Source organism: Balaenoptera borealis (assembly GCF_965194805.1).
Source record: "Balaenoptera borealis genome assembly, chromosome: 3".
NCBI lineage: Eukaryota > Metazoa > Chordata > Mammalia > Artiodactyla > Balaenopteridae > Balaenoptera > Balaenoptera borealis.
This window is the reverse complement of record NC_138866.1, coordinates 15,357,780-15,373,317: the sequence shown is the minus strand read 5'-3', so window position 1 is coordinate 15,373,317 and position 15,538 is coordinate 15,357,780. Positions and strand designations below refer to the sequence as shown.

Here is a 15,538-nt window from a genome sequence, read left to right as displayed (position 1 = left end):
TCTCATCACCGCACATTCTGTCCCCTGCTTGGACCTGCGGCACCTCCATCCCACCTGCCCCCATCACACAATTCTATCCATGTCCAGTCTGCTCCCTACACGACTCCTCCCAAAGTCTGTGTTCAACGCTCCTGACTTTTCCCTTCCCCACTTTACGCCAACCCATCAGTACGTTTTGTTCTGTGTTCCATTCCCTCTCAGCTCACGTCTCTCATAGAAACTTGATTAACTTGGCTGTACCAATGGGTAATTGAGAGTCTGTAAATTATCTGGAGAAGATATATTTGCATTTTAAAAAGATGTGTTCTGGGGAGTCTGGGGGTAAATGGCTACATGTACATGTATGGCTGAGTCACTTTGCTGTGCACCTGAAACTATCACAATGTTGTTAATCGGCTATACTCCAACATAAAATAAAAAGTTTAAAAAAAAAAAGATGTGTTCTGGAGATGATGTTTTAATCCATGTTGACTTGCACCTGTCTCAGTGGCTAGACTGTGACTTTCCTGGGTATAAAGCCTCAGATCTTTCTCATCTTCCTGTGTCTAGCCCCATTTCCGCTGTCACTGACTCACAAAATGTTTAGGGAATAACCCCAAGGATGAATGAAAGGTTGCCAATGAACAGAGTAACTGATAGGTTTTAGGCAATCCGATGGTCACGGGAAGGAGTGCTGTGGGTCAGCTTGTAGACAGGGACTTAGAGGGGCTCCTCAAATCCCACCCCCTGTGCCGTTGGCTCCACTTCTCTTTAGAACTGAGTCTGAATACGAAGATTATTGCCTAATAAGCAGGCATTCATGCTCCTAGAGAAGCTGTGTTCTCACCCAGCCAGAGAAAGGGACCAGCACTTCATAGCTTCTCATTAATTCAGGCTTTGGGGAGGCCTTCCAAGCTGAGGCCACAAGGACTTGACAAGCAGGGGGTCCCATTATAGTCAAAGGAGAAATACCCCAATGCCACAATGCCTCCCGACACTCCAGGAACAAAGTGACAGCGGGTATGGAGGAGATGCTGGCAATTTTAATTAGGTCCATTATGCTAAACTGATAGCTGAATGCTTCTGAAAGGTGTTTGAAGTACAAAATATTGAATGCCCCATAGTTTTTGGTTTATTGATTCACTGACTCCAAATATAGAAATTATCACAGAATCAAAAGCCATGTAACAAAGCCAAGGAAAAGATTATATTAATTAAAAGAGATTGAAAATGCGGCAGCCATTGCTTTAAGATATACCTCCCCCTGCAAAAAAAGAAAGAAAAAGAAAAAGATACTCTTCCCATTTGCAACCAGAAGTTTAGAATTGGTTGTCATAAACCAAAGAGGCCAAGGAAAGCTTCTTTTCCTCCCCAAATGTTTCTCAAAAATTCCTTTGATTCCTACAAGACAAGGAATCCCCCAGGTAAGTCCCACAGCCAGCACCATGCCTGGCACATGGTAAGTATGTTCCATAAACATTTGCTGAATCAATCATTCGATTACAAATTATAATCATTTATAAGTGGTTTAAATAATCTTTAAAAATACAAATCTGACTGTGTCATCCCTCCTACTTTAAACTATTCAGTACCTTCCCATTATTCTCAGAAAAAAAAAAAAAAAAGCTCCTTCATATGAGCTACTATCCTCTGCATAATCTGGCAGCCACCCACCTCCCCATCCTCATGCCACCAGGACACACCTCACACTCTAACCAGGACCACAGTCCAGGTTTTCTGGCCAGAGACCAGTGGTCTATTTACTGTGCCTCACTGGCTTTCTCTGTTCTTTTATAACATATCCCCCAAAATCTAAGATCTAACCATGCAGTAAGTGCAGGAGTGTTATTCGAAACAATGAGTGTCATGAGCCACCATCATTATGCATGACTACAGTTAAATCTAGAGTACGTTCACTACATAACTATGCCTAATTTTTCATAATAAAAATGGAAACGCTGAGGAAATGATGTGCATGTGGCTTAGTCTGGGTCACAATGAATCAGCTGTAGGTCCAGGAATTGAAAATGGGAGCTCAGGAAATGAAGAATTAGTCAGAAGTTAAAATCACCAGTGTAGAATCACCCTGAACGTCAGTCACTGTTCAGGGGTGAGGGTGGGGGTAGTTCCTGGATGAAGGAATAGAGGGGAAGGCTAGGGAACCAGAAGGTGGATACAATGGCATATCTGCATCCTGAGAATTTTTCAGCCCGTGGTTGCTATGGTTACAGACGCCATGAGAGTTGGCTCTGGAATGTGACAGGGCTCTCAGGCAGCCTCATTCAACCCACCCTCGCCCTGTCCTAGGGCCTCTCTTTGCCATTTTGTGGGAGAAGTAACATATTCAACAAAGCCCATGGTGGCACTCAAAAGACACTGTGTTCACTCTCCTCCACCCAGGACACAGAAGCTTCAGAACTGTCCTCACACTATAAAGTCGTCTCTGGAATAACCCAGGCGTGCAATGTTTGGAAACGTGGGAACCTCAAAGACATCAAATGCATTCGGCTTCCTGGAAATCATTTTCTCTTCAAGAATGTGCAGAAAAAGCAACAAGGTGGTTAAAAAAAAAAAAGTGTGTTTACTCCAAATATAACAGAGAGTGGCTTCTCCCCGTGTGCTGGGTCCATCACCCCAGGCACACCATCCCTGCCGTCTTGGCTACATTCTGGTTTCACAGCGAAAAGAAACTGGGTATATCATGTGGCCATTTTTTGGTGAATATTTTATTGTGCTCCCTCACACATACAGACATAAGGTCTGCTGCAGAAACACACCAGATGCCCATGCCCTGACATTTCTACTGCCCAGCCTGAGGGATGTCCTGTTCTTCTGGCTTTATCCAAGGAGGTTGGGTTTTCAGTCCCTGAACGTGTAAAGGAAGAGGGCTGTCAAAGAAGGGCAATCTGTAAACGAAGTGGGTCCCTGAGTTGTCTCACTTAACCTCTGGTATCACAGTGAAAAGAAATTGGGTATATCATGCATTCATTTTTTGGTGAATATTTTACAGATTCACATGTAGAATGGTGCCCACCCAAAAGAGGCTGAATAGATGCTTTTTGTATTTGAAAAATCTGCTTGGACTGGTTGGTATATTGTGATCTACTATAACACCATATATTCATATTTTATATAAATCATCATCATACTCGCTGTCTTTCTAAAATACCATTCGGAGCAGTGGGTGATAAGAGGGGTAAATGGAATTCAGTGACTTATGGTTCTGTGGGTAAGTGGGAAATTCAGGGTTAAACAAAATCAGCCTGGTCTCTGCACTGCAGGATTGATTCTCAGGGGGGGGTGTGCAAGGTACAGGTGAGATTCTCAGGGGTGTAGAAGGTACAGGTGAGATTCTCAGGGGAGGTGTAGAAGGTACAGGTGAGAGCTCCAGCGTTAACACACTCCTGGCATCAAGTCATAGAGCTATGAGGTAACTTTGGGCAAGTTGCTTAAGCTCTGCAGGCCTCAGCCTCATCATTCAGAAAGCAGGGATAATCATTTCACCTGTTTCTTTGGACTATAAAGAGGACTACATGAGATTATGACTCTAAAGCACTTTGCACAGGGCCTGGCACTTAGTACGTATTCAATAAGAAATAAGGGGAAATGCTTACGGTGATTTTTAAATATTTCCTCAAACTGTTTGACACTCCCTCCTTCCAAAGTGAGCTTAATCACCCCTCCTCCCCAAATGCGGACTAAATTTAGTGACTCGCATCTAATGAAAAGAATGAGATAGCAAATCCATTTGTGACAACACAGATGGACCTTGAGGACATTATGCTAAGAGAAATAAGTCAAACAGAGAAAGACAAATACGGGGTGATCTCACTTATATATGGAATCTAAAATAACCCAACTCATAAAAATAGAGAAGAGACTGGTGGTTACCAAAGGCAAGGGGTGGGGAGTGGGCAAAATGAGTGAAGGGGATCAAAAGATACAAACTTCCAGCTATAAGATAAATAAGTCCCAGGGATGTAATGTACAGCATGGTGACTATAGTTAACAATCCTCTATTATATATTTGAAAGTTGCTAAAAGAGTAGATCTTAAAAGTTCTCATCATAAAAATATTGTAACTATGTGAAGTGATGGATGTTGACTAAACTTACTGTGGTAATCATTTCATAATAGATAAAGATATCAAATCATTATGTTGTACACTGAAAACTAATACAATGTTTTATGTCAATTATATCTCAGTAAAACTGGATGAAAAAACAAAGCATGTGGTGGTAGTAACAATGTATGATTTCTGAGGTTAGGTTATAAAAGGCATTCAATTCCACCTTGTTCTCTCTTGAAGCGCTTACTCTGGAAGAAGCCAGCCATGTTGTGAGGACACTCAAGCAGCCCGTGGAGAGATTCACATTGGCAGGAAATGAGGTCTCTCCCCAACAACCAGCGGCAATTTGCAAGTCACATGAGAAAGCCATCTCAGAAGCAGATCCCCCAGCCCCAGTTAAGCTCTCAGATGACAGCAGCCCCAGCCAACATCTGACCATAACCACTGAGTGACTCCCAGCCAGATGACACAGCTAAGCCATTCCTGATTTCCTGATCCACAGAAACTGTGAGATAATCAACACTGATCATTGGTTTAAGCCACTAAATGTTGGGGTCATTTGTTACACAGCAATATCAGCTCTCCAGGAGGGAATGAGCATGCATCATTCTGCAATCTGACATGGCCCTGAAAACATTTTCTTTCACACAGCATCTGGTAAGACTAGTTTGTATCTCACGGAACACACCTTGGGAAATGTTGGTCGAGAACTTAACAGTTTATAAAGCTTGTTCACATTTATTCTCTCATTTGATCGTCTCAGCAAATGTGAAGCAGGTGTTACTGTGCTCTTTATTTTACCCAGGAGAAAACTAAGGCTCCAAAAGCTTAAGTGACTTGCCCAGTTTCACACAGCTGATAAAATTGGTAGAACAGTAACTCAGTTTGATTATTATGATTCTAAACCATGTTTTTTCTCTGTTCTTTTCCCTGGTTTGACTAGAACAGTTTAGGTTTTTTAAACCTGGAATAAGAATATGGGGAGTCTAAAAGAGTGCCAGGAAGGGGGGTGCTCTGTGGAATAGGCCACCCTCCCAAATGATCTGGAGAGTGAACCAGGTGCTTCTGAAGCATTTGGGAGCTAGAGCCTTCCCTGACTTCTACAGAACAGGGGCTCCTTCAACCGTGATAATAACATAATGCAGGTACCACTCAGGGGGCTCTTATGACAATCTAGCACTCTTTTGAGAGCTTTGTATATATCACTTCATTTAATCTACATAACAAATCAAGGAAGTACAGGCTGTCATCATCTCCACCTTACAGATGAGGAGACCAAGTCACAGAGAAATGAAGCAGCTTGCCCAAATCAGCCACTAATCAGTGATGGAGCTCAAATTGGGACCCAGGCGATCTAAGACTATCACGGCATGAAGGGGCCTTATCAAGCAATGTCCCAACTCTCTCCTTTTCCATAAGAATGGAGGAGCTGGAACTAGCACCTAGATCCTCCCACCCTAAGCTCCTATAATGTACAGAGCGCGGCATCTAGCCCAGAGGCTAGGTTCAATGAATATAACATGCATTTATGCCTGTCAAGTTATTTTTAAGGAGGTATATGCTGAACCCACTCTACTAAACTGCTTCCCATATAGCCTCAAATTCCACCATGAGAAATGAATGCCTTTGGCCTAAAGCAATATTCTCAACTGGTGGACTGAATGTTCAATTGCCCAGTATCACAGGATACTGAGCGTCTCTATTTAACCTGTCAGGCTCATATCACATTAAATTTGGTAAGTTACACTATTTATCTTTATCCTAAAATATTTAATGTGTTATTTGGGGGACCCACAGGGCTGTTTACACATTAGAAACTCATTTCTTGGTAGTAAAATTGTTGCTAGTTTGTATGTCAGAATTACAAATACCAGCATTTTAGCCCATTCTGCAAAGGTCACCATGACTTTCAGACTCTCTATCTCTTGAGCAAATCTGCACTGACTCTTCAAGTATCTCTTTTTAAACTGTAAACACTACCTTTGCCCCTACATTGGGTAGTTGAATGAAAAAAATTAGAATCCTTTGCATAAGAGATAGCATTTGAAATTAGAACTCTGTAGAAATCGGGGGCGGAGGGAGGGTGGAAGGGGGAGAATAAAGGAAGGAAGGAAAAACAGAAGGGAGGGAGGAATAAGGGAGTTCCCTGTGATCCCATGATTTATGTATGGCAGGGCTTGACTCTACAAATCCTATACTTTGCCACCGTTCCGCTTTGCTTCAAAGTTCCCTTTAGGGAAAAAGAAAGTAAAGTTATTGGTAGTACAGAAACTGGAATCCCCTGAAATCCTGCTACCTACCCCTCCACACAACCTCTTCCGCCCACCCCTATCTGCCTCCCTGGCTCTGGGAATAGAGGAAAAAGAGAATACAGCTCCCCTGTGACCACCCCCTCCCATGCCAATGGTTCTGGCCTTCAACCCCCAGTCCAACCCTACAAGGAAGATGAGAATGCCAGCTTTCATTTTCAATTCATAGTACTCAGTCGCAGACACTTACAAGGGAGAAAAAACATCTCACACTGTGTCTGCAAACCACAAATCAATGTTCTAGGAAGTAAATATGAGGTTTTTGTTTCTCCATTTTCTCTCATTACTCTGGATAACAGTAATTAATGAGCCTGATACAGTAAAGTCTCTGCTGAGAGGACCATTAGGACCAGAGCCCAAAAGTGGTCAAAAGCCCTTTGACTTCTGTGAGAAACCTGCCAGGTGGGTGTAACCAACATGGTGCTGGTGCCACGTTGCAAACTGAAACTTCCTAATTGGCTTCCAGTAAAATGGCTTCCTTCTATTTCTTCACTAAACTCTCTAATTCCCCACGGACTAAAAGTAAAATGAATCCACTACCTCAAAAAAGGTACATTTTACTTTTTCTTACCAATGGTGGGCCCCTAGCACTGTGCCTACATTAAACACCATATCTCAGTTGTGGTGAAATGTCCCAATTTGGGGCAAGATGTGGATTGTGTTTTTTTAATGCATCTGATTTAAGATGATGCTCATATAGAGCCTTCTATGGACTGAATTATGTCCCACACACCCACCCAAAAAAATTCATATGTTGAAACCTAAACCCCAAACATAAATGAAGTAGAGATAGGGCCTTTAGGAGGTAATTAACATTAAATGAGGTCATAATGGTGGGGTTCCCATTCAATAGGGCTGGTGCCCTTTAAGAAGAGGAAGAAACATCAGAGTACACTCTCTCCATCATGTGAGGCAAGAAGGTGGCCATTTGCAGCCCAAGAAGAGAGCTCTCACCAGACACCAACCTTGCTAATACCATGGTCTTGGACTTCCAGTCTTCAAAACTGTGCGAAAATAAATTTCTCTTGTTTCAGCCACTCCGTCTGTGATATTTTGTTATGACAGCCTGGGCAGACTCACAGAGAGCCAAAGTACAGATGTTTCAGAAACGGGGTGGAATAGCAAAGTCGACCGACCCAGTTTTAATTCCACCCAGTGATCACTGGGATTGGCAAAAGGATGATGAAACTCCCTTGGACACTGCTGAAAAAGAACCTGAGCCAAATCTTGGCCCAGACAGTCTTCGGAACATCTTTCCTCTTTACTTTCTAGGATAATTGTGGTGATTTTGGCACATTATTAATCCCATTTGGAAAGCTGATCTCCTGAAAGTTGGATATTAAATCAAAAGATTACTTTCTTTCCAGAAAATCTAAGCTATACAAATTGTGTTTGGAAACACATTAACAAAGATAGCACTCAACTGATCTTACAGGTTGAGCATGAATCATATTCACAAGAGAGCAAAATCTCTTTTTAACCAAGAAAGCAGAAGCGGGATCCAAGGGTCTTCAATGAACTCATGGGATAAAGTGCTGGCCAGTGCAAGTACAACCTGAAGAAAACCACCATCAGCTAAGGGCTCACTGATCAACCCAAAGCCTTCTTCCTCTAAATCTCTCAGAGAAATCTCTGAATACACTTTTGGATAGGAAAGAATGGGAGAGTGTGGAACGGACAAAAATCCTGGGAGGGAGGAAAGCTTGAGGGAAATTTCCCTGGACGTAAGCATCAGAAGGCCTGGGTTGGCCCCAGCACTGCCTGTTGGCAGCCTTGGGCCCCCAAATAAATCATTTACTTGTTCTATTCCCATCAGTAAATCTAAGACTCCAATACTGACAAAACTAGAACAAATGAGATAATTTGTAAAAAGCGTTCTATAAACTGAAAGGTGATACACACATAAGATACAGGCCTCTCTGGAATTTTGCACTAAACTATGCACTAAAAATGCAGCTTTAAAAAAAAAATCCAGCTCCAGATCTAAGGCTTTGCTTCTTTCTTAAGTGGATTTAACTACCTAAAATAAGCTGCACACCAGTGACCAACATGCACCAAATTATTAACTGGACACCAACCGTATCTTTGTCAGGCTACATCTGCCCACCCACCTGCCCCCACCTCACCTCCACTCCTGGTGAGAAGGCAAACAGAAGGAAAACAGTCTGCTGGAGGCTCTGGAGAGCTGGGAGCTTGCAAGGAAGTGGGAATATCAGTGTCCTTTCCAATACCCCATTAATTAGGGATATTATTATCCTATTATTATTTGTCCTTTGCCATTTGTAGCTTAGAAGAGTGCTGGAATTTCCACCATGCTCGAAGCCTTAGAGATCCTCTCTGATCCATCCTACATACATTCAGCAAAAGGTTATTGAGCATCCACTATGTGCCAGGCACTTGCCAGGGCCTGGGATTAAGACAGTGAACAGGACAGGGAACATTCCTGCTTGTTGGACTCATGCGCTAGCAAGGGAGGCTGGCATCAAAGGTGACACATGAGCAAGTAAGATGGTTTCAGATCATGACAAGTACCAAGAAGACAACTGAACAGGAGACGTAAGAGAAAGCTATAGGGCTGGGGAACGAGAGGCGAGGCCTTCAGATGGGACAGGGAAGCCCTTGTTAACAAGGTGATATTTGAACTGAGATTTAAAGGATGGAAAAGAGCCAGCCACGCTAACATACATTTATAAGCAATGGAAAGTGCAAGTGCAAAGGCCCTGAGACAGGAACACGTCTGATCTATTTGAGGAACAAAAGGAAGCCAAATGGTCCAGAGGTCAGCTCAAGGGGGATGTTGAAGAGATAGGATCAAAGAGGCCATGTCAATGGCCTCCTTGCACATGGGAGGAAGGTTAAGCCCAGAGAGGCTAAGTGAGCAGCCCAGAGTCACACAGCTAATTACTGCTACAGCTTGTTTTAGAAACTAATTCTTTTGCCCCAAAACTGAGTTTTTTACACTATAATGATCTGATTGCCTCAAGCTGTAGGGATATTGTTTGCTGATCTTACTGGTTTTTAAAAGCTTTTAACATATATCAAAGCAGATAGCCAATCCCAATTTTCAGCAGAAGATCATCAACAAGTGATCCCAGTGATTTAAAATGCATATAAATTCTGCTATGAAAGCCAATACTTAGTGCCAACCCACTTTTGTGTAGGTCCTCCACAAACAGTCACTGTGTGCTAAAGGCTTAGCTTTACAAATATGGAGGAAGGCCATAGCTCACCAGAGAATAATCATTTTACACTTAGGTCTTATTTTTGCACCTAAACCTCTTAACAGTGCTTTGTTTAATTCACCCAAGTGCAATCAAAACCACTCTGTTCTCAAACCACCTTCATTTTGTGCTATTAAATTGTCAGGTAATAGGGCTGTAAGCAAAACATCATAATTACAACTTCCTTCCAAAATCAGTGAGCACAGCCACCTGAAGGTGCAAGTCTGTTCATTCCCGAATTCTAAGGAACTGTCCCTCCTCTTTTCTATTATAATGTTAGGTTCTCCTTCATCTTTCCCTTGCTAAACACATTTGGTCTATGTAAACCCAAACTTTCAAAGAACAGACCCAATGTCTGTCCAGTAGCCAGTGACTGCCCGACCCCCAGAGGTAGATGCAGAGATAATATTTGGTTAGACGGGTTAATGGAGAAAGGAATGAGTGAGAAAGACTGATTCACTGCTTCACCCTTCTCTTCCTCTTCCCCCTCCTCCTCCTCCTCCTCTCTCTTATGCTCTTCCTCCTTGAAAGAAGCTTCTCCAGTCCCTGAGCTCTGGGAACCTCACCAGGCAGGAACCAGAGGTGCAATAACATAAGGAACAGATGGGAAGAGTGTTTAAGGGCCCATATTTTAGTCTGACCCCACCACCCACTAGCTGTGTGGCCTCGGATAAGTTACTCAACCTCTCTGTTCCTCAATTCCCTCACCTCTAAAATTAGGATCATCTCTTCTGTCTATGATTAAATAAAGAACATTAAATTAATCTTCTGGTTAAATAATAATTAATAATAAATAATTTAATAAATAATTTAATTAATTCATTAATATATGTGCACCTAGTTCTATGCTGGTGTGAGATATGGTACCCTCATTCCCCCCTCTCTTCCTGCCTCCACCCCCTGGCTAGGAAAGACTACTGTCACCCACACCTCCAGGAACAATTGTGCCTCAAGTCAGAGCACACTACTAAAAAGGCAGCTCAGTGGTGTCCTGACGGCAATCAAGGGTCAAACGGGGACAATAACACTGTGCCATCAGATAAGTATTGTGAGAATAACTGTATGAAATTACGTACATCAAACACCTGGCACGCAATGATTGCTCGCTGAATGCTGTGACTTTTATCAGGGTCTTTTCATTTTTAGCATCATTAGTTGTGACTATAGACACCACTTGCATGCTTCTTCACTGTTTTAGGCTGTAAACTGTGGGATTCATCTGTGTTTATCACCGTGACATAAATAGATAGAATGATTATATAGAAATGTATTTTAAAAGCCAAGGCAAGCTTCACAAAATCAGCCCCACAGCCCTCCCTATCAGAGCTCCTTGAAAATAACTGATCTGATATTTTAGACAACAGCCCACTTGACCCATCTCTTGGATGACTCTGAGACGTCTCCCACTCAACAGGTCCTGGGCTGAACTCCTGAGTTTTCCCTCAAGACTACTCCTGCCCTGGCTGCCTTCCCAATCATTCCAACTACTCCACCTCCACACTTTATTCACACAAAGCCTGTATTTTGTACCCTCCCTCGCTCCCTACTCCATCCATTTCTCCATCTCCACAGCCACCACCATGGTCCACACTACTATCGTATCTGGTCCCTCACATCCACAAGAGCCACATAGCACTTGTTTTAAAACTTAGTTCAGATCATGTCGCTCCTCAGCTTGAAACACTCCAACCTCCCAATCCACAATTCCCCCCTACCTGCAACAACACGAGGCTTTGAACTGAGATTTATGGATTTTTGGATTTATGGATTTATGAGACCCTATGGATTCACCAGCCGCACCTCAAAACACATGCTCTCTTGCTCTCTGCTCCAGCCATGGAAACTTCCTTTCAGGTCGTCAAATATACATGCTCCCTCTGCCTCAGGGCCTTTGCACTTGCTGTTCCTTCTTCTGCAAGTTCCCGTCTTCGTTAGCCAATTAATCCCTACATATCCTCCAGGTCTCAGTACAAATATCTGACTATCTTCCCTGACTATCCGCCTCCTCTGGTTCTTGTCAGTCTCTTCCATCTGATGCTTTCTTAAAACCTTGATGCTCTTCTTCATGGAACATGTATAAACTTGTAATTATGCACTTCTGTGCCATGATTGATTTAGGTCTGTCTCCCTCACTATAAACTCCAAGAAGGCAGAGCTTTTGTCTGTAGTATTCTGACTGTGTTTCCTGTGCCTGGGACAGCATTTGGTTTGTAGTAGATAGTCAATAAATATGTTTTGCAAGGATTCCTCCCCCACCCCAAAAAAGAAAACAAACAGACAAAAAACAGGCACACTTCCATATTTCCAGAGATCTAGAGACAAAATAAAAGGTCTGGGTTGTATTTAACAGCACTGGTTGTATTAACAGCACTGGTGTTAGAATAGGCAATGTCTCTTCACTCTGTCTTCAGTACCCAGTCAATTCCTAAGACACTTATTCAACAATGACTGGGTTTCCTCTCTTCCAGTCTGGAGAAGAGAAGAAATGCACTCATAAAAAAAACACTAAACACACACACAGATACATACACATCAAATAAACAAATTTCAACCCCAATTCGCACAGCGGCGTTGCCTCGCCCAACTCAGCCTTCAGATGAGCTAAGAGAAATGCTTGTCAAAAGCATGACAAAAGCAAGAGCATTCTTGTCAAAACTGGACACGAGGTTTCAACTTGTTCTGCTCCCATAGTGATCACTCACGAGAAGCCTTAACATCTGTATGCTAATTACAGACACCCTGGATGACCCTAGGCACACACAAATCTGTCTAAATCACTCCCTTTTGAGCCCAGGGACCACTGTCCAACATTCGTAAAAGCTTGTAAATGACACTACTACTCGGGCGTGCTCCCCTCCCCGAGCCCTCACCTGCCCCACCCTTTTCGAAAACCACTCCCCCCTCCCCCTTCTACTCCCATCTGAGCCAACCTAGCTACGTGGTTTGGTAATAAGATTGAGCGAAGATTTGGAAGGCCCCGTGGGCTTCATTATTCCGCATGCCCTAGAGAAGGGCCACCTCCAGGGGCTGTTGCTGCGGCTCCGAGCCCCACTTGCTGCCAGGAAACCTTTCCCGCTGAGGACACCCGGCCAGGCGGTGCAGCTCCAGGTCCAGGGGGAGGCACCCCACCCATCTGCCAGAGACAAAGATTACTAGAAACAAAGGACACACACACACACATACACACCCACAAAGTCAGAAGGAAATACCGACACTTGGTGCGATTTCAAGCCAAACACCCAGCTTGGTGTATCTTTAAACAGATTTTAAAACAATCCAGGAGGGACACTGATTATGTGATAATGACAGGCACTATCTGGGTTTGGCACCCACGCTGCCTCCGCCCTCCTCCCACCCGCGCTGCAGTTCCCAGGCGAATTTTCCAGCCTCAGGACACAGGCTGCCAGGAGCAAGAGTGCTTCCAGTCAAGGAAGCGCGCACACGCCGGAGACAGAGGCAGGGCCAGGGCGGTCAAAAGTAGGAAATACCAACCTTTAGGATCCCAGTTCACCTGTTTTCTTGGAGTCTCGATTGGAAATTTCATTGCTCCGTTGCCCAGAAGGGGAGGAAATGAAAAGGATCAAAATAATAATAAAGTCCTCAAGCTTTATACGCCTCGGTACAGCAGTCCAACAAAACAATTTCCAAGGATGGGGGAGCCTTGGACTGGGTCGTGGAGGAACCCCAGAGAAAGACAAGTGGAAAAGGTTTGGCTTAGGAGAGAACTGGAGACTGCTTGGGTGTTTGCACCGGGTGAGGGGTGGCCGGCAGCAGTCCCTCGGGTAAAAGGGAAAGTAAGACCGGCGAGGGGTGGATGGAGAGGGAGGCTCGGGAAGATGAAAGAGCCAAGCTGCTTCGCAAGTGCTGTGCCGGCAGGTTGGGGGCAGAGCAGCCGGAGGGCCGGCGCGAGGGAGAAGCCCACTGCAGTGTCACTCCAGCCCCTGAAGGCGTGTGCTCACACACTCCCGCACACACACACTCGCACACACTCGCCCGGGCGCGCGCTCGGGCGGGCACGTCAGCCTCGCTCGGCCGCGCAGAGCGCACAAGCCCCACCCCGGCCGCGGCTACTCGCCCCCGAGCGACGCCCCCAACTCCCCACCCAGCGAAAGCCATTGGACGTAGGGGTGGCGCGGCGCCCGGGGAGCGCGCGGCGAAGACTACCCTCCCCGCGGCGCGCCTCAAAAGCCGCGCCACGCTGGAGGGCGCGCAGCGGGTGGAGGGGCCCAGCCGGGGAGGCGCACTCGGCCATCAGCGCCCGGGCTGGGACAGCGGCCGGCCGTGGACTTGCCGGCGCGTCCGCTGGAGGTGGCGGGAGGCGGCGGGCGCGGCGGCCCGGAAGCCGCGGTGGGGCTGGGAGCCGGCGGCCAGCGCGCCGCTACTTACTGGCTAGACCCGCCGGCGGGCGGGCGGGCTTGGAGGCGGCCGCGGCGCGCTCCGTGGAGTTGCAGCCGGAGACACGCTTGGCTGCTTGGAAGGCGCTGCAGGAGGCGGAGGAAGGGCCGCGGCGGTCCCTCCGCAGACCTCTGCCTCGAGGGAGACCTCCTGTCACCGCTTCCACCCTGGGCGCACCCCCATCTGCTTTTCTCACTTCATGTTTTCACTCCAGTCCCCTCCCGCGCCTGGCCCTCCCGCCAGCACCCGAACCCACGTCCCCAGCGCGCTCCGAGGAGGCCGGTGCCAGCCATGAGCCTTTTGTTCTGGGACCGCTCCGCGTCGGCCGCGCTCTCCCCGCCCCGGGAAGCTCGCTCCCCAGGCGCAGCCCGGTCCCTTCCCCAACCACCTGCAGCCCGGCTGGGGCCTCTGCTCGGAGGCCGGGGAGGGGGGCTGGAGAGAGGCGCCGCCACCCCTGAGGACAGCGGAGTTGCCAAGACTTGGCGGCCCCGGGAGCCCGAGGGCCCGGCAGGGGCAGGTGCAAAGGAACCCCAGACATGTTCCCGGAAAGAAGCTAAACCTGGCGCATTCCCCCTTCCCCCACTCACACTGCCCGCTCCTGAAGCCGCACAGGGGCTTGCGGTGGGACCTCAGTGTCCAGAAGAACCTGGTGGTGGTGAGATGCTCTTGAATGGGCTACTCGAAGTACCAATAAAAATAATGTTTACAACTTACTTCGGATACCTAACGACAGAGACTTGCACAGAGTAGATGCTCAACAAATGCCTGCTAAATGAACGCATGAACTGCATGAAGCAGTGTTGGACCGGAAGTAGTTTAAGTCACCGTCCAGTCACTGCCCATTTTACATGTATCTTGAACCCCTTCTATGTGCCATCACTGCGCTAGGTGCTGGCGATATGGCAGAGCAAGACTGACATGGGCCTTGCCTTCATAGGGCTTACTGTCTAGTGCCAGGAGGTCGGGTTAGATCATCGTTGCCTTTACTTAAGAAAGGGAAAGTGACTGTTCAGCCTATTCCCAAGCCTGCCTTCTATGGCCCTAACTGCCTACACGAGCATTTTCTCTCAGAATGCATGCCACTCTAGGGCACCTTGAGGCTTCGGGGGAGCCCTGTGTCAGCAGCATCTTTCTCATCATCCATCTCCCACTGTCACATCCAGGCTTCAGAGTTACACGGCAAGATCCACTGAGGTCCACTGTCATCTGTGAGAAGGGTTGGTAAGTGCTTTGTAACTGACCCTACAGGCTGCTGGGGAGTTCTCTGCAAATCCCGTCAGGCAAAACTGGTACTAATCTGATGGCACTATTCTGACTCAAACCTTTAGGCAGGTGCAGGTTTCCTAGGTGCTTCAGAGCTACCTTCTCTGGAACTCTGTTTCCACACTTTGCTTCTCTCTACTAGAAGGCTGAGAGGATGGATGAGACTTGGAAATAAAACAAAGAATGACCGCTTCTCCAGCCATGCCCCCAGAGACACCAGTATATATGTAAATTCTACTCCAAAACCCAAAGGAAGCTGCTTCCAAGCTCCTACGGAAGCCTTCAGAGCTTCACTCCGCCTC

The 15,538-nt window shown here is 46.2% G+C and overlaps 1 protein-coding gene across 7 annotated transcripts in view; it reads right to left on the bottom strand.

The window, feature by feature from the left end:
• The window catches only part of KCNK10 (potassium two pore domain channel subfamily K member 10), a 159,272-nt gene that overhangs the window by 142,541 nt on the left and 1,193 nt on the right, over window positions 1–15,538 (bottom strand). For 5 of the 7 annotated variants that reach the window (XR_014242230.1, XM_082383721.1, XM_082383723.1 and 2 more), the window contains exon 1: window positions 13,071–13,674. The exons of 1 other annotated variant lie outside the window; for it this stretch is intronic. Coding sequence is in view for 5 of the 6 variants with exons in the window: in XM_082383721.1 (XP_082239847.1) it covers window positions 13,071–13,122 (52 nt within the window). In the remaining variant the exon portion in view is untranslated. Of the gene's footprint in view, window positions 1–13,070; window positions 13,675–13,964; window positions 14,039–15,538 lie in introns of those variants that run through there. One more of the 7 variants, XM_082383720.1, reaches the window with a different exon arrangement.